General features: G+C 43.1%; 2 protein-coding genes and 1 long non-coding RNA gene across 5 annotated transcripts; 1 reads left to right on the forward strand and 2 right to left on the reverse strand.

Moving 5' to 3' along the window:
- Positions 1-2,059: 2,059 nt before the first annotated feature.
- Positions 2,060-7,461, reverse strand: dpp7 (dipeptidyl-peptidase 7). The gene is made up of 13 exons (XM_069166093.1): positions 7,325-7,461; positions 6,659-6,785; positions 6,453-6,592; positions 5,776-5,939; positions 4,787-4,922; positions 4,301-4,382; positions 4,044-4,210; positions 3,695-3,755; positions 3,249-3,367; positions 2,959-3,115; positions 2,535-2,599; positions 2,379-2,449; positions 2,060-2,279 (listed from the first exon to the last, which is right to left on the reverse strand). Exons 1-13 carry the CDS (start codon positions 7,409-7,411, stop codon positions 2,168-2,170), a joined length of 1,488 nt encoding a protein of 495 aa, XP_069022194.1. The 5' UTR covers positions 7,412-7,461; the 3' UTR covers positions 2,060-2,167.
- A 602-nt stretch (positions 7,462-8,063) lies between these two features.
- On the reverse strand, positions 8,064-12,545 carry LOC138208402 (uncharacterized). 2 transcript variants are annotated; one of them, XR_011179089.1, is made up of 5 exons: positions 11,691-12,545; positions 11,485-11,585; positions 10,573-10,671; positions 8,559-9,886; positions 8,064-8,400 (listed from the first exon to the last, which is right to left on the reverse strand). It is a non-coding gene; the product is annotated as an uncharacterized lncRNA (long non-coding RNA). The 2 variants fall into 2 exon arrangements; XR_011179088.1 differs by having other exon boundaries at positions 10,542-10,671.
- Positions 8,673-21,252, forward strand: noxa1 (NADPH oxidase activator 1). 2 transcript variants are annotated; one of them, XM_069166241.1, is made up of 16 exons: positions 8,673-8,760; positions 9,625-9,813; positions 10,559-10,641; positions 11,069-11,177; positions 12,666-12,803; positions 14,205-14,312; positions 14,816-14,875; positions 14,956-14,993; positions 15,089-15,227; positions 16,044-16,112; positions 16,466-16,553; positions 17,904-18,010; positions 18,748-18,923; positions 19,307-19,415; positions 20,367-20,490; positions 20,574-21,252. In XM_069166241.1, exons 2-16 carry the CDS (start codon positions 9,640-9,642, stop codon positions 20,702-20,704), a joined length of 1,653 nt encoding a protein of 550 aa, XP_069022342.1. In that variant the 5' UTR covers positions 8,673-8,760; positions 9,625-9,639; the 3' UTR covers positions 20,705-21,252. The 2 variants fall into 2 exon arrangements, with proteins under 2 accessions (XP_069022342.1, XP_069022343.1); XM_069166242.1 differs by having other exon boundaries at positions 18,763-18,923.
- Positions 21,253-22,290: the final 1,038 nt, after the last annotated feature.

Here is a 22,290-nt window from a genome sequence, read left to right on the forward strand (position 1 = left end):
TCCCAACGCTTCCCTCCCGTTTCCTCCCACGTGACTTGAATGCAGCATCCGTTCGTAGCCGGGATCACGTGACCTCGCTCTCATTCCAGTTGTTGCCAAGCAGCAGATTTACGTACGCAAACTGTGAAACTTTTACTTTCTGATGGCAGCAGTACTTTGTTGTTTTTCTGTTTCCGCTGAATGTCTCACGTCTTTTCTTTCTTTCTCTGTGATGTTTCGTTTCGTGTTTTTCTTCCAGGTGAGATCTGAGATATAAATGAAAAGCCTAATATATTGATTTGTAGTAAATATTTCTGCAGCTTAGTGTCGATTAGTTGTTTTTTGTTTTTGTTTTTTTTGCGTTCATTCCTGTAAATACCTGCAAGCTTCACGAATTCCACCAAACTCGTCTCGTATACTCGTCGTGTTTTTGTCGTCGTCTCACGTGTGCCTTCGATGTTGCTTCAGACAACAAAAAAAGACGGTTAACGTCCATTCGAGCTATTTTCTACGTGTGCGTGTCGCTGATTTGCTTCGGAGAAAAAACGTTCGCCGTGATCACTGCAGATTATTTTCTAAGTGAACTGAGGATTGATGTTTTTTTCCCTGAACATGATGCTGATCTGTGATTCCTCCCTGGACGTGTTTCAGCGTAACTCCTGAGCCAAAGATATGCTGAACGAATCTGGCAGACCGCCGGTGTTTTGAGAAAAAAGAAAAGATAAAGCCATTTCTCCAAAGCCGCCTCTTTTCAGGAGCTATTTTCAGTGCTTTTGATAAGAATTTGACCCGCGTGTTTTTTTTTTTTTTTTTGGGGGGGGATATTTTTAGAACTAAAAAAAAAGAGAAAAGAAATCACTGATGATTGATTCACTTGTTTGAGCTGCACGTCTGCGACGAGTCGTCGTGTTTCTCGTCTCGACAGCAGCAGCAGCTCCGCATCACAAAATGTATTGTGGGGAACAGGAAGAAGCTGCAGGAAACCAAATCCTGCGAGTAGAGGCGGGGCTACAAGTTTGTTGTTGGGGGCGAGAAACTCGTTAACGTGTTGGAGAAGCCCGTTGCCATGGCGCCACAGTTCAGGTGCTTTGAAGTGAATGTTTCCCCTCAGAGAGTTCCCAGTGGAACTCGGTGTTGACAGTCTGACTCTGGGGGACGAATTCACGGTTGCACAACATCCCGCCAACGTCCAAGAAAAAACCCACCTGGTGTCTCCTGACCTGACGCGCCTGAAGCTCCGCCCCCACTCAAAAAAAAGCAAGTAGATCTCCGGCCCAATACTTCCACGTTAGATGTTCGGTGGAGCGTTTTGGCTGACGGACCACAAAAGAAATCGCAAACACGGTTGTTGTTTTTTTTGTCTTTTTTTGTTTTGTGTCAAACCTAACGTCCTCCATCTGTCTGCAGAGGGACCTTTGTGAGGTGCAATCAAAGGAGTTCAGAGTGTTCCTGAACGCAGCACGGCGATGCACACGGAGCAGCGGGAAGCAACGAGCTCCACCAGGAAGTGTTCAGCGTGTCGTCTCTCGAACACGTTAACGTGACGGCTGGTACGTGAAACATTTTGTGATTTCAACCGCTGACCTGAAACTGGAGCAAAGAAACTTCAGATTTATGGGGTCAAACTCGTTGTAAAACCATTTCAAGGCTCTCGATGAGTTCTAGGGTTTGAAACAAAAACAGCCGTGGAAATCACTGCATCGGCTCAGGAACACTTCGGCTGTGAGCGGCCGTTTTTGAAGTTTTCTTGTATCCCAAAAGTTTGACCCCAAAATCTGATCTTAAGTTTTGCGGTTTATGGTGACATCACAAATGTTGGAACTCTTCCTCGTGACGGTTCTCGATCCTCCAGCTGCTCGGCGTCCGTCAACCGTCTCTGAACGTAGAGATCTCATCTTGTATTTGAATGTGGAACATGTTAAGGGCTTTGTTCTGATGGGGGTGGGGGGCATTTTATTTATTTCAAACTTTCCTGAGCATTAAAGAAAATGTGTTGTTGACGTCACCTGGTGTAAATTAATGAGAAAATGCTGAAACAGGTTTGATTTTGTAAAAAAAAGAAGAAAAAGAAAAAAGTTGATTAAAGAGATTTTATTGAACAGAAAAAACAAAATAACATCAGCGATTTATTCAAAAAGAGTGAGAGTGCAAAACTAAGTGATGTTGAAACAAAGTGAACGCGTGCTTTTTAAGGTGTCTTCTGCAGCCGGGTCTTCTCCATCTTCACCCACTGTGCGATAAGCTCCGCCTCCATCTTCCTGGCGCTGACCACCGACTCCGGATCGGCTTCGTTAGAAGCTCTGAGCCAAAGAGGGCAAAAAAAACAAAACAAAAAAACCACCCCGTTAACATTTGAGAGTTTAAACGGAGTGAAGATGGAGTCGCAGCAGATCCGGTACCTCAGGTCCAGATGATGAGCTCCTCCGGAGATGTTGATGGCGATCAGCGACGAGCTCAGAGACTTACGCACCTGAGAGGGAGAGAGGAGGCGGAGTCAGGGTGAAAGAGGTTCGCTGAGTCGGGTCATGTGGGGGGGGGGGGGGGGGGTCACTCACCCCTCCGTTGGCCCACGGGTCCAGGTCTCCGTTAGAGAAGATAATGTTGCTGGCTGTGGAGAGAGCTGAGAACAAGAACATTAAAACAAAAGGTTAAAAACTCCAGAAAAATGTAACGTCAGGTCGAAAAGCTTTTAGAGGAAAACACGCTTGTAACGCACTTAAGTTTCTTTTATATTTCACTCATCATTTTATGTTTTAATCTGTTGAAGTCTGATTAAATCTTTTAAAGTGAGATCGAGTCTGTTTATGTCAAATTGAATCAGATTGAGTCAGATTGAATCAGATTGAGTCGGATTGAATCAGATTGAGTCGGATTGAATCAGATTGAGTCAGATTGAATCAGATTGAGTCAGGTTGAATCAGATTGAGTCAGATTGAATCAGATTGAGTCAGTGTCAGTCTGTGAGTGTTCAGCGCTCACCATCTCCCCAGAACTGGACTTTGAGCCAGTCGGGTCGCGGCACCACGGCCCAACGTTTGGAGCAGTAGAGCTCGCGGTCTTTCTCCGTGAAGCTCATGGGAGGAAACATGTCCGTCACGTTGTTGCTCTCGTAGCACAAATCGATCTCGGTGCACGCCTGCGGGCGCACGGAAACGGGACAGGAGTCAGAGAATCGACTTCAGGTGTTTCCGTCCTCTGATCTCTGCGTGTCTCACTGTGGGCGGAGCTTAAACCTCTGCTGGGCGGCCCTATGAAGGAGGTGTGCGTACCTGGTAGTCCCAGGCCAGGCTGTCGAAGCCCAGTCCGCATCCGGTGGGATCGGCACACTCCACGTACAGAAGGTAGAGGTCGAAGCAGCTCAGGGCTCCGGTGGAGTTGTACACGATGCCTGCAGGCCCGAAAACACGCAGGTTAGTTCTTAGACGTCATTACAGTCAGTCAATTTACGAGCTTTATACCTCCACAGAGGAGCTCATGTTTACTGTTTGTTTGTTTGTCTGCAGGATTAAAGAAAAAACAACCCGATTTTTATCGAGGAAGAACTTAACTTGATTGTATGTGCAAGAAGAACACATGTCTGTCAGCATCTGTATTTATTCCAGGCTATAAGAAGTCAGCTGCTGCCCTCTAGTGTCTGCAAACAGGAACTACATCTGATGCTCTTATTTTCTAAACTCATTTCCTGTCCTGTAAGAGCAGTTTTTCTTTGTTTTACCTGCTGTGTCTCTGAGGTTGGTCAGCAGGTCCGGTCCACTCAGCATGGTCTCACAGGCCACCTGCAAAACAAAACAAAAAGTCCCAGAATGCATCACTGACAGCAGCTTGCAATTTTATCTCCAAAAAAAAAAAAGAAGCAAAAGAAAATCACATACAACTTAATTTTTGAGAAATACTGCTGCAGAAATTGAACATTTCTGATCTCAGCAACCACGAAAAAATCTCTAGGAACATCCTGAAGGGATTTAAAACATAAATCTGCTGGTTTCCTTGAAGAGATCATTCAGATGCAGCCGGGTTATAAACTGCTTTTATACGACGTGTGCAGTTGTTTAACGCCGGCGTACCTTCACCGGGTCGGCGGGCATGTTGCCCCAGAAGTGCGTGCTGTACGGGTAGTCCAGCATGGCCATCAGGGTGAAGGCATTCCTCAGCAGCCCGTTGAGCTGCCGGACGTCCCGAGCCGACGAAGGAGGTTTGCAGAGAGCGAACTCCGACTGGATGCGGCTGTAAGCTGGAGACACGACGACAGACGTGAGTTTCAGACCTGCAGGATATTTATTTTTACATCTATTTTGCGCAGATAATTTCTTTGTGATTTTACCCTGACGTTCAGCCAGCTCTTGGAGCTGATGGAAAGCTCCTCTCACAGCGTCGCTGCACTCCGGAGAAACGCCCTCGAAGTCCTGCCAATCACAAACAAACAACCTTCAAGGTTAAACGAGCTTTCGAACTAATTTGAATATTTATTTTATTTCAGCAGGACGTGAAAAATAAGATTTCCTGTCTTTTCACTGTTTTTTTTCAGCTTCTTAAAAATCCTGCGGTCTTCTCCGATCAGTTTCCCCCCAGAGGACGCAGATTATTTGATCTTTACCAGGATCTACTCTGAACTTTAAGAGACAAAAATCACACAATTTCCTCTGATTTTCGTCACTTGGAAGCAACTTTTTGTCCGAGGAAGCTTTGTATACATATATACAAGTATATATATATATATATATATATATAAAGAAAAAAACATCTCCGACATTCACAAACTTTTCTGGAACCACGTCGAGACACCGACAACCAGACGAGCGCCACTTACAGCCGTGACGTCCCTGAAGAACTGGCGTGAGTCTCCGAGCCCGGCGGTGGACAGGATGGGGGCGCTGGCCGCCAGAGCTCCGCCCACCACGTTGGGATACTTCAGCCTCATGTAGACGGACAGCATCCCTCCGTAGCTGCAGGAGACCAGGAAAAAAAACATCTGTTCTTTCTTTCTTCTCGTCATCAGAGAGGCCGTAGCTCAGACGGTAGAGCGGGTTGAACACTAATCAGAAGGTTGGTGGTTCGATCCCCAGCTCCTCCTGTCCACATGTCTAAGTGTCCTTGAGCAAGACACTGAACCCTGAGTTGCTCCTGATGGTGAACCGTCGGTGTTGTAAGTCGATTTGGATAAAAGCGTCAGCTAAATGAAATGTAACGTGATCATGACATCGATGCGTTTAAAGTCTCCTCAGACTGTCAGAAAATGATTGAGGTCTGTCTTTAACCCCTTCAGAGGTGGACGTCCCTGAAGGCACCATGAAACAGTGTCACCACACTTTAAGTCAACGTGTGCTGTTATTGCAATTTTAAACCGTTCTATAAGATGTATTATATCTTTTTAAACTGTATTTAATTACATCCAGATCTTATGATTGTCAAATTGTTTTGACAAGTTTATGACAAAAGTTTGACTATTTTCCTCTTAAAAAATATATTTTCCATATTTCTTTTTGACTGACTTTCTACTTTTTTGTTGCATTTGTGCTGCATTTTATTTCTGTGACTTTTATTTTGTTGACCAGTGTTGCTTTATGGTTTTTATCTGCTTCAAAATGTTATTTAAAAAAAACAACAACAACCTGAATAATAAAAACACATAATATATAATATAAAAACTGTTCTGATTACAGCTGCAGACACACGAGTCCAAACCTGCTTATTAAAATCATTTTATCACAACAGGTTGTTGTTGTTTTCTTTTAATCGAAACGTTTCTTCTGAGGTCACGCAGGTGTGTGACATCATCGTCGCTCAGGTGGAACCTACCTGCCTCCGAACACGATGACGGGACAGTCGGCGGCCGCCAGCTGCTGCTTCAGATCCACGATCATGACGGCGTAGTCGGCGAGCGCCTGCTCCACCGTCAGCAGGCCGACCTGAGGGACGCCGAAGGAGTCTTTACCGAACGGGAGGGAGCTGCCGTAGTACCGCTGTCAGAGGGGGGAGGGGGAGGGGGAGGAGGAGCAGGAGGAGCAGGAGGAGGAGGTTAAAGCTGGGTAAAAGATTCAAAGCAAATAAAACTCTCTGGACATAAACTGATAAACAATCTGCACGTTTCTTCATTTAACTCAAACTCATTTCATTCAAAACACAAATTAAAGGAACAATCTGCAAGATTTTCATTTCCATAAGTGGCTCCTTCAGAAAGTGTGATGTGTCAATCAAAGCCTGAGAGATGGTTTCCCTCCACTGTTGCAGGATGTTGATTCATCCGCTGCTGAAGTTGGTCAGTTTTCTGGACCTTTAAATCCTCAGAAACACCAGAGTGAAAACTAAAAGAATTGAAGTTTTGAGGAAACAGTTTTTTTTTTGTCAGAAGATTTAAAGAGTAAAAATCAGCTGACAGTCTGAGTCAAACTTCAACCAGTGATTTCCCCTTCGTGGTCACGTGATGCACAAAACGCTTGTTCGTAAATAAAAGCTGCGTTTTTTTGTTTTCTTACGTGTTCGGCGAATATGACGAGCGCCCCCTGCTGAGCCGCCAGCTCGGTGATGAAGCCGGAGTTCAGGGCGAAGTCCCAGATGTCTCCCTCGTTGCCGGTGTAGAAGAAGATGGGACCGGAGCCTTTCGTCCAGTGTTCATCTGACGGGAAGCAGATCAGTCAGTCGTCTGCTGCCACCTCGCTCACACACTCTCAGCTGCTCTCACCTGTGATCAGGTAGCGCTGATTAAAGGTCCCGTTCCCCACGCTGTTGAAGTTGAAGTGGTCCCGAGTCTGGCTGAAGAACTTCTCTTTGAACTGAGGCTCATTCTGCCCGCCGGGATGTTTCCTCGGCTGGAAGGACGAAACGCACAGCTCAGCAGATTTATGAATATTTATATGGTTTATAATGTTTGTATTTTACAGATGTATCCCACTTATTCTCTGTTTTGATTTATTCGTATTCATTCATTGTTATATGTTAGTGCGGTTTCCCAATTTGGAATCAACCATGTACATTTATCTCCAGAAATCACAGCTTGAAACAGGAATTTCTTGTATAAATCTAGTTTTGAAAAATAAATTTCGACAACAAATATTAAAAAATAAGTTCAAACCAAACTCTATTCAAGAAACCACCGATTTAATAACGCTTTGCTTGTAAAAACACCTTCATTACATGACGGACTATGACTTGAACCGTGTGGCTGATGCTACTTCTCCATTTTTTAATTCGGCTCACACCATTGAACAGGAAGAAAAGCAGAACACGTCCTGCACGTCACACTTCATTCAGCAGGAATGAAACAGCTGACAAGGAGCGCACGAGACTTCTGAATGACGCCAGACATCACAACAACAACAACAACAACAACAAAGAGCCGAAGTGTTACCGTGACATGAGTGAACGGGACACCGTGCAGCACGTCCGCGCGGAACAGAGTCACCGTTACCGCGAACAAAGACACAACCCTTCTCATGTTACACGGATTTCGTTGCCGACAGCACGCCGCGTCTGACTATGATTCTCCAATGCGCCTGCGCGAAACGGACACGTCACATGACTTGTGTTGTGCTCTGTGCTGCATTTAATTGTGCCTCGTAAGACCTGCTACTTCCTCACGTACAACCGTTGAACTATTTGTGATTACACAGATAAAGTCATACTATAGCATGTCGTCTAAAATATGATTAAAAAAATAATAAAAAAAAAGTCATTATATTTGACTATATTATTGTATTATAGCAAGAATATAGAAAAGCAGCATCACACTACAATATATAACACCTGTGTGAAAATGATGAAGAGAAATATTTCACTAATGTGTTTAAATGCAGGAATAGTATAAATCCAGCAAACACTTCCTGCTGAAAGAAATGAAACAAAGGGAGTTTAAAGGAATCTGTTCTAAATTATAAACACAGAAATATACAGAAAAAAACACTGAACACTGTTTGAATATATAAAACACATATATTTGCATGTAGAAACAGAAAAATAGGATTTTCCATAAAAAAACAGCCTACTAATAATATCCAATATAAATGATCAAATAAAACTATGTTGTTTTGATTCAATTATAAAATCTATAATAAATAAAACTAGATGTAACAATGTAAATTAGCTCTATCTTAACAATATAAAAACAAAACATTAGTCATGAATTATTGTACAATATAATAGTGATTATTAAAGACTGTTATTCTGTCTGTTACAGGAGAGACTTGTTGTGTTTATACTGGTGAGGTGGGAAGAACATGAACATTATGTCATGCTTGTGTTTATGTTTCTTGAGGTGGGCGGAGCCAAAAGCCAACCTGTGGAGCAAGTTGATCCACTTGGATAAGCAGAGGAAACATCCCATAATGTTCCTTTTGTGCCTGAACGCCAGGGCCGTCTCAGTGTCAGATTTATATTTCAAAGCAGTTTTCGTTTTTTCTCCCGACTTCCTTCTCAGAAATCAGTCACCTGTAAAGGGAGGTCAAAGGTCACCCTGAGGACAGATCTGATTCAGAGATTCCCAACAGCGGTGACTTCACCTGACTTTATCTAAAGTTAAGTTTCAAAACATAATTAATGCAACAATTCAACTAAAGACTACAGAAACATCTAAACAGTGCACTCGCCAGTGATCCCTTTGTTGTGATTGTCATGAGTACATCAGGTGAATTCCTGAGGTGGTGTCTCTGTGGGGAATGTGGGAGGACGACTTCCTCGTAGCAACTGGGTGGAGACTCCCGAGGAGTTTCTGTCCCTGCTGAGACGGACGGAGACAGACGGAGACGGACAGACGCTGACAGGAGTCTCAGTCATTCAGGAGTAAAAAAGGTAAGCGGAGCGATTTTAGAGGATTTCAAACAACTGCTTGTTTGACGTGAAGTCGACGCCGATGGACTCCAGATAAAGTTCCAGGAAGTTTCCAAGAAAACCTGAGCAGAGTTACAGATTCACGTTGGACAGGTCGTCTGGAGTTTCCTCTTTTTTCTTATTTAACTTTATTATTAAATTCAGAACTCACTGAAAGAGAAACTGTCTCAGTGTTTTAAAAGGAAACTAAAGGCTTTTCTATTTCTTCTGGCTTTTATTTTGAAGGACTGTTTACAGCCCTAACTGTTTACTGTTAATCATTGTTTTTATCCCTCGGGTTCATTCTGTTTTGTTGACTTCATTTATTGTTTTTTTTTTCAACACTATTTTGTGTTATTTTTTGCTTTTTTTTTTGTGTGTATTGTTTAAATTTTTGTGCGTGAAACACTTAAAGTTGCGTCTTTGTATGAAAGCTGCATGAAAGTTCCTTTTAGATGGTTAACAGGTCAAATGTTTTTGCATTTATCTTGATCTTTCACTCATCTCTTCCATCTTCCTTTGAGGAAGTTTTTCAACCACCTCCACTGTTTGACTGATTAAATCAAAGTCCTTGTTTCCTTCTGTTATTTCTGAATTGCTACACAACTCCTGACGCACGTTTTAGTCACAATGGATCATTTTACCTTCAGTATAAAACTGAAGATCAGAGACCTTCAGAGCTCCAATTACATTTTTAGTTATAAGAAATGTAATAATTAATTTGTATTCTTAAATCTGAGTAAAAGTGAAGAATATCGATTTTTTTTTTTCTTTCATTTAATCTCAACATTTTTGGAGAAAATCTTTTAAACTGCCTATTTTAGTTGTTGATGTGTTTGTCTGCAGCCTCGTCCGTCCACGATGCTGTACACCGACCTGCTGCGTCTGTGGGACGCGTCCGTCAAGGCCGTCGACGCCAAAGACTGGAACGGAGCGCTGGCCGAGCTGGAGCAGATCAGCGAGCCGACGTCTCGCACGTTGTTCGTCGCCGCCGCGGCTCACCTGGCGCTGGGTCAGCTGGACCGGGCCATGCAGGTCGGCCACGTTAACGTTAACGTCAGAACAATTATTGTTACTGGTGCTTCACAGAAGAAGAACAACGTGTCGCCTGCAGAGAACAGAAACCACAAAAAGCTCCAAAAACAAGATATACAAATCATTTTTTAAGTTTGTAGGTAGAAATCATTTAAAAAAAAAAATGCATCAGAATCACAGCAAAGCGTGAAATAGACACGCAAAATGTGAGTTAGCAACGCTCGCCGCTGTCTGGGTGCGACAGGTACACGTTTTGAAAGCGTGAAACTGACACGCATAAATGTCCTGTGACCCGGGATCACGTGTCCGAGGTCCCGTAACCAAGGCAACAAAGGACATTTTGTGGGGTATTAAGAGGCAGTTTTATTCTCCTGTAAATCACAAGGCTGTAAACATGCAGTAGGTTTAATTTGTTGTCCACTACAGTAAAAGCGTGTAACTTTCACGCCTTAGACTGTACAAAGCGTGGCTATCTGACGTTTTTGGCTGTAGCAGACCGGCGTGTCTATTTCACGCTTTGCCTTCAGATCATCTGCACTAAGAACTCTGTTCTCTCATCTGATCCATTTTAATGAGTGAAAGAAAATTTATTTAATCAGTTTTTTATTTACAGTCCGTCGCTTACAAGAAACTACACGTTTTCTATCTGTCGTAGTATTATCAGCCTAATATTCTTTATTAATATGAATTTCATAAATGTGTGGTGTCACTTTCATCTGTTCGTGTACCCGTCTGTGGCGTCCAGGCTTTGGACCTCACCATCGCCAAGGACGCACGTCTGGCCGTGGGCTTCTTCCAGAGAGCAGCAGTGATGATACAGATGGACAGGTGGGAGTGGTTTCATCCAAACAGTTAGCTCTGTTTAAAAAAAGCACCTGATGATCCAACACTTCCTGCTATAAGATGCATTTATATACAACAGAAGAAAATATGCTTTAAAAGAAACATGATGGTCGATTTCTTTAAAAATACTGATAGAATATTCGCTGTCAAAATCTTTTCCTGCTAAAATAAACAGACTCCAGCATGAAACAGGCTGTTCATGGTTGTGTTTATGTGCTGGCAGGTGATCTGGTTTAAAAGAGAATCATGAAAATACTGTTAAACCAGGAAGTGACTGCAGCACAAAGAAAATGTCAGATATCAAATGTCATGTTTGTGTGCAGCTTTTTTTGTGCCTTTTCATATTAAAACCGCTCAGTTTTTTAAATGTGTATTTATTCTTGTACATCTGAGTCTGTGTGCGTCTGTCCAGGCTGGAAGAGGCTCTGTCAGACTGCATCTGGGCTCAGAAGCACATGAGAGGAAACGTGGTCATCGACTACAGACAGCTGGGACTCCGCTTCAAACTCTACAGCTGGCAGGTGAGACGTTCAGACACACACACACACACACACACACACACACACACACACACACACACACACACACACACGTCAGCAGGCTTTTTATGAGACATTGCAATGAATAAAAAAAAAAAAGGGAAATCCAGCGCGGTCTGTCAGTGCGGAGGAATAAAAAACCTGAGAGATCACTTCTGTGTCATCACCTCCGCTGTGAAGTTCAAACGTCCCACCCAGCTGGGGGCCAACAAACGCCTCATTGATGGAGGCTGCAGAAGGAGGTTACGCAACCTCTCATATTTATCAGAGCGCAGATAAGACAACATACCTGTGTGGGCCACCTGTCAGCGAGAGGACGTCACCTTCCTCGTCTTCTTCCTCCGATAGGAGGGAAGGGATGCGGTTGTCATGGGGATCTGACGAGCCGAACTGGGAGGAAAAAATTATTTACAGTCAAAAAATGCCAGAAAACTAATAAGAAGGAGTGACTTTAGCTAACAACACCGAGATAACTGATGGACACATTTTATTCACTTTGGATTTGATGAGAGAAGTTGAATGGGAGTCTATGGAGCCGGAGGCTGTTTGGAGCCGACCTCTAGTGGCACTCGCTGGTATTGCAGCTGAAGACACTTCTGGATCAGAACCATTTTACAGACCTGAAGCTACGAACTCTTTTATATCCAGTCTGTGGATAAAAAAGACTCCGTGGACATATTATATTACAATAATATAATATTATATTGTATTTTGATAAATGGCGACCAAAGTTAAAACATGCTCACAAAATTCCCTGATATTCCAGGACTTGGCCAAAAGAGAAAGATCAAATCTCCCGACTTTGCCTGTCCTGGAAAAGAGTTTTTAAAAATTCCCTGATATTCCCTGATTGGTGGGAACCCTGATTTACGGTTCAAAATGTGCAAATATCCTCCCAAAAAACCACAATTTGTAATTCATCTGGACCTCAAACTTTACATCATTTAGGAAAATATTAGATATTTGTGTTCCACAGAGCAGCATTTTAAGACCTATAGAATAATTTAAGAATCGAACACAATAAACCAGAGCACTTAAATATAAAAATACAAAAACCCAAACATCACTATAGGTGGTTTGATATTGTCTGACAGAATAAATAATGCATCTCCGACTGTGTTGCTCTTCAAGGTGGAGAAAGTGGAACAGGTCTCTGGCTGTTTAAATCACAGCTCTAACGCACAGACTCACACCCCGATGAATTCTCAAACAGTCACGCTCCTTTTTCAGCCTTTAAAGCGTTTTGCTGATTGCACCGTCCTCTCGGGGAGTTTTTGTTCCGAAACCAAGACAGAAAAGTTTGGAAGGAAAGATGTTTGAGTCGAACAATCACTGGATCATTCGTACCTCCTCCTGAACAGAGAGTTTCCTGGTTACAGATGCCTTTAAATCCCCATAAGAGGGTTTTAACAACACTAAAGTTTACATGAATATTAATATGATGGACCCCCCCCCCCCCTTCCTCCTCAGGTGTTGTATAATGCTGCCGCTGTGTACTCTCGAATGGGCCAATGGGAGCAGGCCGGGGAGGTCCTCCAATCAGCCGCCCAGGAGAAAGGAGGAGGAGGACGAGGAGGAACCATCGAGGCGGCTCTGGACAACATCGCGGTGAGTTTCACACAACTCTGAGGGAACAACAGAGGGACAACATTTCTAAAAATCAGTTGACATCTTTTACAAGGATAAAAAAAACAACAAACAGCTGAGGATAAAGTTTAAAGGGACAATTTGACTCCAGCGACTCGCTGGCTGCGTTCCATTTGGCTGCTGTGCTGCAAGGACACAGAGATCCAATTAAACTGAGTACAGAATGGATGAAGTCCTGTCAGCTGATAATCAAACAGCAGCAGGTAGAGAGGAGGTTTTTAAAGGCACTAAAAATCTGTTTTCTCAGCCAGCTTCTTATAAATATTAATGAGCATGTGTGAAAAGTGTCAAATAAATTTATTTTAAACATCAAATGTATTTTGCATTCCGTCCAAATCACTGCTACAATAATTCTTGAATCACATTAAGTGCGTAAACTTGATGTAATACTGAAAAAAACTATTTTTGACAGATGAAAAATTAAAACAATAGTTTGTGTTTTTTAATGAGCACTGAGGAATATTAAATGATTAAATAAATTGATTTCTAGCAGAGAAACTCTTAGCCGTGCATGAAATAACAAATGAATGCAGGCCATTTTTGACCCATGTTGTGATACAAAAATTATTATTATTCAAAAAACTCAGAAAGGAAAAATACAAATAAGGATTTGTGATGATCAAAAACAAGTAAAAAAATAATATATTGCAAAGATAGAAAATAAAAACTGTGCATTACGGGGTTAATTAAGAGACAGATTTCTGTATTTGGGTTTTATATCAGATTTCTTCTGTCTGGTTCCAATCAGGAAATATAACTTTATTTAAATCAAAATCTGATCAATGATGCACAGATTATCTCAGTGTTAAATAATCCAAAGTTTTCCATCTTTGAATGTTTGTTTCTGAATTATAAATGTTGTGGTTTACAGGGAATTTAACACCACATCTGCGTCTATTTGGATTCAGCGTTGTGAAACTGCTGCTCACTAATCTGTATTCTTGCAACGTGCATTAAGATGATTTTGACCCGTTTCTCTAATTAAAAATAAATACCATACTTGTGACCAATAGTGCAAAACTTGCTTGAGCTCGTCCATCGCTTTTTAGTGCAAGAAGTTCTCATTCTGCAGGCCCACCGGTGGGACCAGTTTTTAGGGAATCCATCAGATCAATCAGCCTTCCTCTAATAAAGAAGCTTTTAACCTGTTTTTATTCTGCGAGGCTTCGGCCTGAATAACCGGACAGTCCAGCAGGAACCGACTCTGCATCCTATTAGTCACAAAACCCGCTTCTGTAACCACTTTATATCTGACTGTGTCGAGTCCTACCAGCTGGGTTTTTAAATAAATGACACCACGTGAAGTAAAGAGGCCAACGCATGTTATTAAAACCAACTCTTCTCTGTTGTGGCCGAGAACAGAACAAGGAGGTCCTGACGCCTCTCCTGGTTCCTGAGGGCGAAGTGTTTCGTCCCAAGAGGCAGGACGTGGAGCAGCTGCAACAAAGAGACTTCTTGGGGAAGCCAAAGGTGGGCGGAGCCTCCCCGTGATGGAAGTTACATCATGGGAGGGTGATGAGTAGGATGTGTCAGTATTAAAGATAAGTTTAATTACTCTGGTCACATTTATAGGAAAATATTTAGGAATATGTACCGATAAAGTATGACATCAACGGAGCCAAGCGTTCCTGAGCCCATGCATCGATTTCCACTACAGAATACTTCCTCGTAAAGGTTACTCCCTCCGCTCCCAAGCAACAGGAACACGCTCTGAACTTTTCAATATTTACAATTACTATAGAAATATATATTCTTATTGGGTACTCGAATACTTTTCTGACTCTTAACTAGTAACTAATTATAAAACTAGCGCAGGTAGACTCCTAAATATCGGTTAAGCTATGACTTAATGATGAACGTGGAAAAGTCATGAAATATTACGTGCATTCAACGTTTTATAAATACTTTGAAATTAGTGTTTTCCATTTAAAGTTAAACCACACGTGTCTTCTTTGATGCTCCGCCCCCTGCAGGTGATCTCCTCCATGATTCCCAACGATGATTTTGGAGGTTTCGAGCCTCTGAGGCTGCAGGTGAGTCGGACCACGGTGACAGTATGAGTGAGGATTCACGTTGCAGCTGCTAACTGTCCGTCCGTCTGTCTGCTGCACAGAAACCCGGTTTCTACGAACCCAAGGTGGAAGGAGCGCAGTAAGTGTTTCACATCATCGCGTTGCTGCCGTCGCCCGGCTCATGATAGTTAAACCACTGGGAGTGATTAGCCGTGTTTTTTCTCTTCCTGTTAGGGAGTCCTTGTACATGCGTGTGCGGTTCCCTTACATGTCTCGGGGCCCGGGGCAGCTGACGGTGCCGGGAGGAGCCATGGTGTTTTTATTCGGAGAGGAGAACAGAGACGGGATGATAACTGTCATCCATGACGGACAGGTGAGATGAGATCTGGGAGGAGCCTAAAAATAAGAGCGTCAATCAGTTACAGCGGGAGTGTTTTTTTATGTGCTGAGAAAAATCCTTGTTTCTCTACTTCGATTTTTAGAAAACAACTCCGATAAAATCATAAGATTAGAAGCTGCAGTGTTGGTTTATTGTTTTGTCCACATGGGGGCAGCAGAACGAGCTTCATTCACTCTTTTTCGCTCTGTTTTTGGTCTCCACCAGCTCTGGAGAAAAAATACCTTAAGTTATGTTCATCAGCGAGTCTCTAACTGTGTCTGTCGGCCGAATTTCTTCAAAGGTGACACATTCGTTCATTCGGCCTCAAGGATGAAATGATTTGAGTTTGGTGTCAAAGGTCAAAGTTCAAGGTCACTGTGACCTCACGTCCCCCTCATCCATCTGTCCCGTTCTCGGAATGCAACATCTCAAGAACGCTTTGAGGAAATTTCTTAAAACTTGGTAAAAACATTCACTTGGTACCAACGATGACCTCGTACAATTCTGCTGTTCAAAGGTCAAGGTGACTGTCCTATCACATTGGACTATGCTCGTCAATGCGATATTTCAGGAATATCGGGAGGGAATTTATTCAAATTTGTCACAAAAGTTACATTTTAAACTCAAAGATGAACGGTTAAGATTTTAGTGGTCAAAGGTCAAAGGTCAAAGACACTATGAGCTCAATATCTCAGGGACGCCTTGAAGAAATCTCTACAAATGTGCCACAACCGAGCATGTAAACTACAACCTGAGGTGTCAGCAGAGGCTGTTTAATTGTAATCATTATTTCTTGTCTCTTCTGTCCAGAGAGGACTCCTGCCCATATCCCTGCTGGACCCCGTGGACGTGAAGGCGTTCAAAGGCAAAAAGGAGAACGTAATATATCCGTCAATGTGATAACACACTTCACGATTCGCTTCGGCCAACTTATTTCAGGCTCCTCCTGCGCAGCCGGACGCTTCGGTTCACAGCTTCAATGGGGGCACTTGACAGATTGCTCAAAATGAGATTCATGCTGAGCTGAGCTGTATCTCCGCCTCGGCCCGAGAGAGGCTGAAAAAAAAAAATGTTGAGTCAGGGAAAATACATGAAAATGACTCCAGATCCATTTAAAGCCACTACAGTTAAAGATTACACTGCTGGTTCCAACAAAAGACACCGAATTCCTGCTGGATGGAAGATCACGCTGCTCCACTGATGCCCCCGTTCATCTCGGTTTCCCTCCACAGAGATTTCCCAGCGGGATCCCCCTCCCACCGAGCATGAAGCCACCAACTCGCCGCCAGGACCGCCGCAACCCGCCAGCTCCTCCTGGAGGTAAAAAAATCAAATAAAAAATCAATCCCACTCCTCCTGGTTCTCCTTCTCTACTTCATCTGAAATCCCTCTTCCTCCTGAGAGGAGGAACCTCTCCACCTCCGTTTCCTCTGATCCGCTCCAACAAAGCACTTCTGTGTTATAATGGATCATCTCGGGGGTCACAGTGATATTCCCTCTGAGTTCTGTCTGAGGATTCATCTCCAGCAGACGGGCGCCTCAGACGTCGGCCTTCCTGGAAGTTGTTGTTGCTGCTGCTTCGAAAAAGAAAAAGCTGTTTAAAGTCCAGTGGTTTTTGTTTCTCATTTTCAGATTTCACACCAGTAGGTCTGAGAGTGTGTCGAATCCGACAGTTTGTTTTGGAGCGAGACATCTCAAAGAATGTGCAGCTTGTCATTACATTCACTTTATGCCTCAGGAATTTTAAAACTGCTCGCAGCCAAACAAAAGTTGGAGACAGATATGTTAGAGTTCAGTTTACTTTTGACTTTGGAACCAAGTATTTGTATTCTCCCTTTATGTTTAATTATGTTTAAGCAGAGATGTATTTGACCTTCGTGTCTGAAACAGGTTGTGAATGTCGTCATTTCGGTGCAGATTGTATTCTGATTTTCCTGGTAATCTACTTTCGTTCTTTGGTTTGTTATCTGACGTATTCTCCGGGTCTGAAAAGTGAAGCCAAATGCAGAAATGCCTTAAAGTAAAATACCACTGAGGGCCACCAGGGCAAAAAAAACCTCCAGTAGACTGCCATTCAAAAAGCATCACCTCCTCTCCTGAAATACAAAATCAGTAAATAAAAAAAATTAAAAACACCAGCTGTAACCTGACTGCACCACAGGCCTGTCAATCAAACAGACACGCCCCCAAAAACAGGTCTTCTTGAATCTTCTTTTCTAATGAATGAGGGATTATTTTCAGATGGACCTCCAGAAAACTAATAAGAAGGAGTGACTTTAGCACCGAGATAACTGATGGACACATTTTATTTTTCATGCGAGTCGTTTCGGGAGAATCTGCAAATCGAAGACATTTCTGCATCATTTTCAGACCCGGAAGCGACAAACACTTTTATATCCAGTCTGTGGTTGTGACAGTAAATGACTGTTAATGAATATATCTTTTCCAGCAGCCTTGTTTGGTCCGTTTCAGCCCCCCCGCTGTGATGACATGTGTTTCCACTGCAGTCTCTCAGCAGGGTGAAGCTCTTTAAAAAGCTAACAAACACTGGTCTCCTCCTCGTTGTGTCTTGCAGACTGTGTAGCTCTGTGTTTCTAAAAGTTAATGCTCTCCTATCACCGTGTTGTAGTGTTTGTGCTCACGCTGTGTCTTCGCTGTGTTTCCCTGCAGCATCCTTTACCTCAGACATTCCACCTCCATCCTACACCATGGCCACCCACGCGCCGCCGCCGGCCTCGCAGCCTCCCAAGTACACGGCCAACGCAGCCGCCAACCAGGTAGTGGCGACCGGCTTCATCCTCCATCATCGCAGATTATTTCCTCACACACACACACACACACACACACATTCTCCCGGCCTCATCTAAATATAGACGGTGTTGTTGTGTTGTGCGTCCCAGTGAAGGAAGTGCTTTGTAATGTTAAGCTGAACGAGGGGAACGCTGATGTGTCCCGATTCAGTCACGCTGACACTCAACATTAGGATGGAAATATGCTTTTGTGTCTCTGCGTGCAACGGTGACCTGAAAAGACGGAAAAGAAACTGGACATTTTATATCTTCTTTTTTTGATTTTGATTTTATACACTTTATTAATCCCCGAGGGGAAATTTCTTCACTACAGCAGGGGGGGCTCTCAGGGCTTCTAAGTGTTTTTAAACGACATCTTTTGACACCTTTGTTGTGCACAGTTACCATGGTTACATGTGTCATTTTCATTTTCATACATGGTAAAAGTAAGTAGAAAAGGCTTTTTTTTTTAATAGTTTAAACCACCGACTGTTTATAAAAGAGTTTGTAGCTTCAGGTCTGTAAAATGGTTCTGATCCAGAAGTGTCTTCAGCTGCAATCCCAGCGAGTGCCACTAGAGGTCGTCTCCAAAAAGCCTCCGGCTCCATAGACTCCCATTCAACTTCTCTCATCAAATCCAAAGTGAACAAAATGTGTCCAGCAGTTTTATATATATATATTAAATATGAAAACTATGATTCTACTTTGGACCTCTAATCCTTCAGCATCTTTGGTCGCAGCAGGCCGGCTCAGCTCACGGAGCGGCGGCGGGTTCTGTGGAGGTGAAGGTCCACTTCACGTCCACCGTGGAGCTGTCCGTCCCTCTGGACATGCCGTACAGCGAGCTGAAGGAGCAGATCGCACAGAAACTGGGCCAGCCGCCGTCTCAGCTGCGCCTCAGGTGAGCGCACGGCCGACAACCCACTTCCGTCTCCCCGGGATTCTCACGAGTGATGCTTCACTTCTAAAAATACGTTTTTCTACTGTCCACTCGGTTCTTTTCTGGCTGAGACAATAGAAGACCGAGGCTGCAGCTCCACAGACACCAGAGGATGAAAACATGTCACTGACACGAGACAGACTCACAACAACAGAACCAGATCATCTGTTGAGATATAAACTGGATCTGATAACAGCGTACATCAGAGCCTCGATATCCTCCGACCTTTATCTTCTATTCTCTGCCTGCTCATGTTTGCCCCCACGATGCCCTCAATTTCCCATCTATGCCTCTGCTGCATCTCCTCCTCACTCCCCCACCCTCCTCTCTCTCTTTTTCATCAGACACAAGCAGCATGGCTACCGTGTGCTGACACCTCTGGGTGGGGAGGTGGAGCCCGGACGCACCATCCAGGAGGTGGCCGAGGCCGGCAGAGTGACGCTGTGGTGCCAGGTGAGGATTCAAACTCTCAGCTACAGAGATCATTATTAAAGTTACACCGTAGACTAAAAGTGGACGTAGCTTCCGGGTGGGAAAATGGAGGCCTTAAGCTGCAATACCAGCGAGTGCCACTAGAGGTCGGCTCCAAAAAGCCTCCGGCTCCATAGACTCCCATTCAACTTCTCTCATCAAATCCAAAGTGAATAAAATGTGTCCATCAGTTATCTCGGTGTTGTTAGCTAAAGTCACTCCTTCTTATTAGTTTTCTGGAGGTCCATCTGAAAATAATCCCTCATTCATTAGAAAAGAAGATTCAAGAAGACCTGTTTTTGGGGGCGTGTCTGTTTGATTGACAGGCCTGTGGTGCAGTCAGGTTACAGCTATCGGTGGGCGGGACGTAGTATCGTCAGGTTTCCGATCAGATCGGTCAGATCCACCGCTGGCTCCTCCCCCAGCTCGTCCAAATATGGTCACTTCCTGCTCCGAACCGCTCCGAACTAGCAAAGATGGTGACGGACAGAATCTGAACTGGAGGATTCATAACGTTCACAAGCCAATGATGACATCACTGATGGATGATGACATCACTAATAGTTGATGACATCACTGATAGTTGCCTCTCGGCTTCTTTTAAGTGAACAATAACAAATTGATACTCAACACACACAAACTTTAACTTTCTTTGTTATTTGGAATTTGAAAAGTACAATTAAAATTGCGGCGATGACTCCGACCTGTTCAGTCCGGTCCTGGTTTGCTTTAATTTTGGATCTTTTGTTGTTGTTTATCTTCAGTGCGATGAAGTAAATTATACTCATCATGTGTGCATCGAAGCTTTTTTTAAGGTTTAAACTGTAATCTGTGAATTTGTCCTGCAACAACTTGACGTTGATTCTTTATTATGAGTTGTTTAAAAAATAATAGATTTCCACACTTTCCTCGTTTCCTCTCGTTGTGTTCCAGACTGAAGACCCCCTGGCCAACCGTACCATCATCTACCAGATGGTGGCGCTGTATGACTACGCCGCTGAGGGCGCGGAGGACCTGGAGTTCAGCGAGGGAGATACCATCGACATCCTGAGTGAAGGTGAGCCGGCCCCCCCACCCGGCTGGTGAACTGTTTTCATGTTGAAAACGTGACGAGGCGTTCACTGACTCTTTCTGTCCCAGTTAACGAGGAGTGGCTGGAGGGACACTGCGCAGGAAACATCGGCATCTTCCCAAGCTGCTTCGCCTACCGGGAGAGCGACGACGTCTCCCAGAACTCCAAGCTTAAAGAAGAACCATCTCTAATAAAATAATCTGTCTGTTTCCGGCCTCACGGCTTCCTACAGGGCCGTAAACAGCACGCAGCACGGCCTTAAGATATTTACATCTCCCACGGTGTCACTGCTGATCCTCCTGGCAATTACAGACCTGCAGTGTGCAAAGAGGGGCATTGTGGGTAACCGTAGAGGCTCACAGAGGAAGCTGAACCCCCCAAACCTCCAGCTGATTGGTCGACTAAGCTCCTTTCAGGACTTGAAACTCAGATGAAACAAAAAAAACACACAAGTAAGAAAGAAGCGAGTGAACCGTGAAGAATGTACTTTGAATTTATGATACTAATGAGTATATTTCCTGTTTCTACATCCTGTGACATCACTACAATCCTCCTGCTGTATATTATTCAAATACAAGTTTTTGCCACTGATACTGTGTGCTGATGTAGTTTCTGAATGAAAGTACAGTTCTTGCTGATTTTCCAGTGGCATAAGGAGCGAAAGGAGAAAATTAATTAAAAGTAATTCTGTTGCTCACAGAAGTTAATTAATTAATTGAAACACTGGCAATAAAAAGAAAAGTGTGAAATTGGTTAGTTTTGCTGTGAAAGGTGAATTTCATTTTTTTAATCCACCCACAATTGAATCTACATTATTTATTTTGAACTTTAGGTAGCAAGTCACAACAAATCACGTAAACCCACATTTAACTGAAAATAGAGCAAACTAAGAAATCTTATTGTTTTATGAAAAATATCTGCTCATTTTGAATTTAATGTTAGCAACATGTTTTAAAAAAGTTGGGACAGGATCAACAAAAGACTGGAAAAGTCGTGTGATGCTAAAAAAAACCACCTGGTTGAACATCTCAAAACTAGTTAAGTGGTTACAGATCAAAAACATGATTGGATATAAAAACAGCATTTTAGAGAGGCGGAGTCTCATTCTGGAGTGGAAATCACAGCATGGGCTCAGGAACACTTCTGAAAACCATCTGGGAACACAGTTCATCGCTGCGTCCACAAATGCAGGTTAAAACTCTCCAAATAGGAAGCCAGATAGAAACACGATCCAGCCTCTATCCTAACTATTTTTGAGACGCTTTGCTGCAATCAAATGTGTATTTTGATTAAATGTGGGTTTATGTGTGAAGCTCAGTCTGCTTCCTCCACATTAAAGCGCACGAGACGTTCATGAACCCGAACGAAGCGGCCGATAAAATAAACCCCCCAGATCAAACAAAGAGGAGGCAAGCGAATTCATTAAAGCTGCAAATATGGAAAAAAAAAAAAAAAAAATCCTCTGACATCATTCAGTTTCTGAATTTGAGCAAATAACCGCAGCCTTCGTTGATCCTGTTATGAATTAGTCAAAGACGATTTCACATAATAATATCTATTATTATAACGTAATACATAAGTATTACTGTTTTGATGTCTTCACATGTAAGCAGCCTTTGAATCTGTGTATAAAAACCTTAATCGGGGGGTTTCTCTTCAGGTATTTGTACTTCACTTGAGTATTTCCATTTTTTTAAACTACTTTTTATTTCCATTCAGAGGGAAATATTCCACTTTCTTCTCAGCTTTAGTTACTTCTCATTTTATTCCTAAAACTTCTACATG

This window comes from Embiotoca jacksoni, unplaced genomic scaffold, assembly GCF_022577435.1.
Source record: "Embiotoca jacksoni isolate LCO1_2020_lvr unplaced genomic scaffold, fEmbJac1.0.p SCAF_37, whole genome shotgun sequence".
NCBI classification, from domain to species: Eukaryota; Metazoa; Chordata; class Actinopteri; family Embiotocidae; genus Embiotoca; species Embiotoca jacksoni.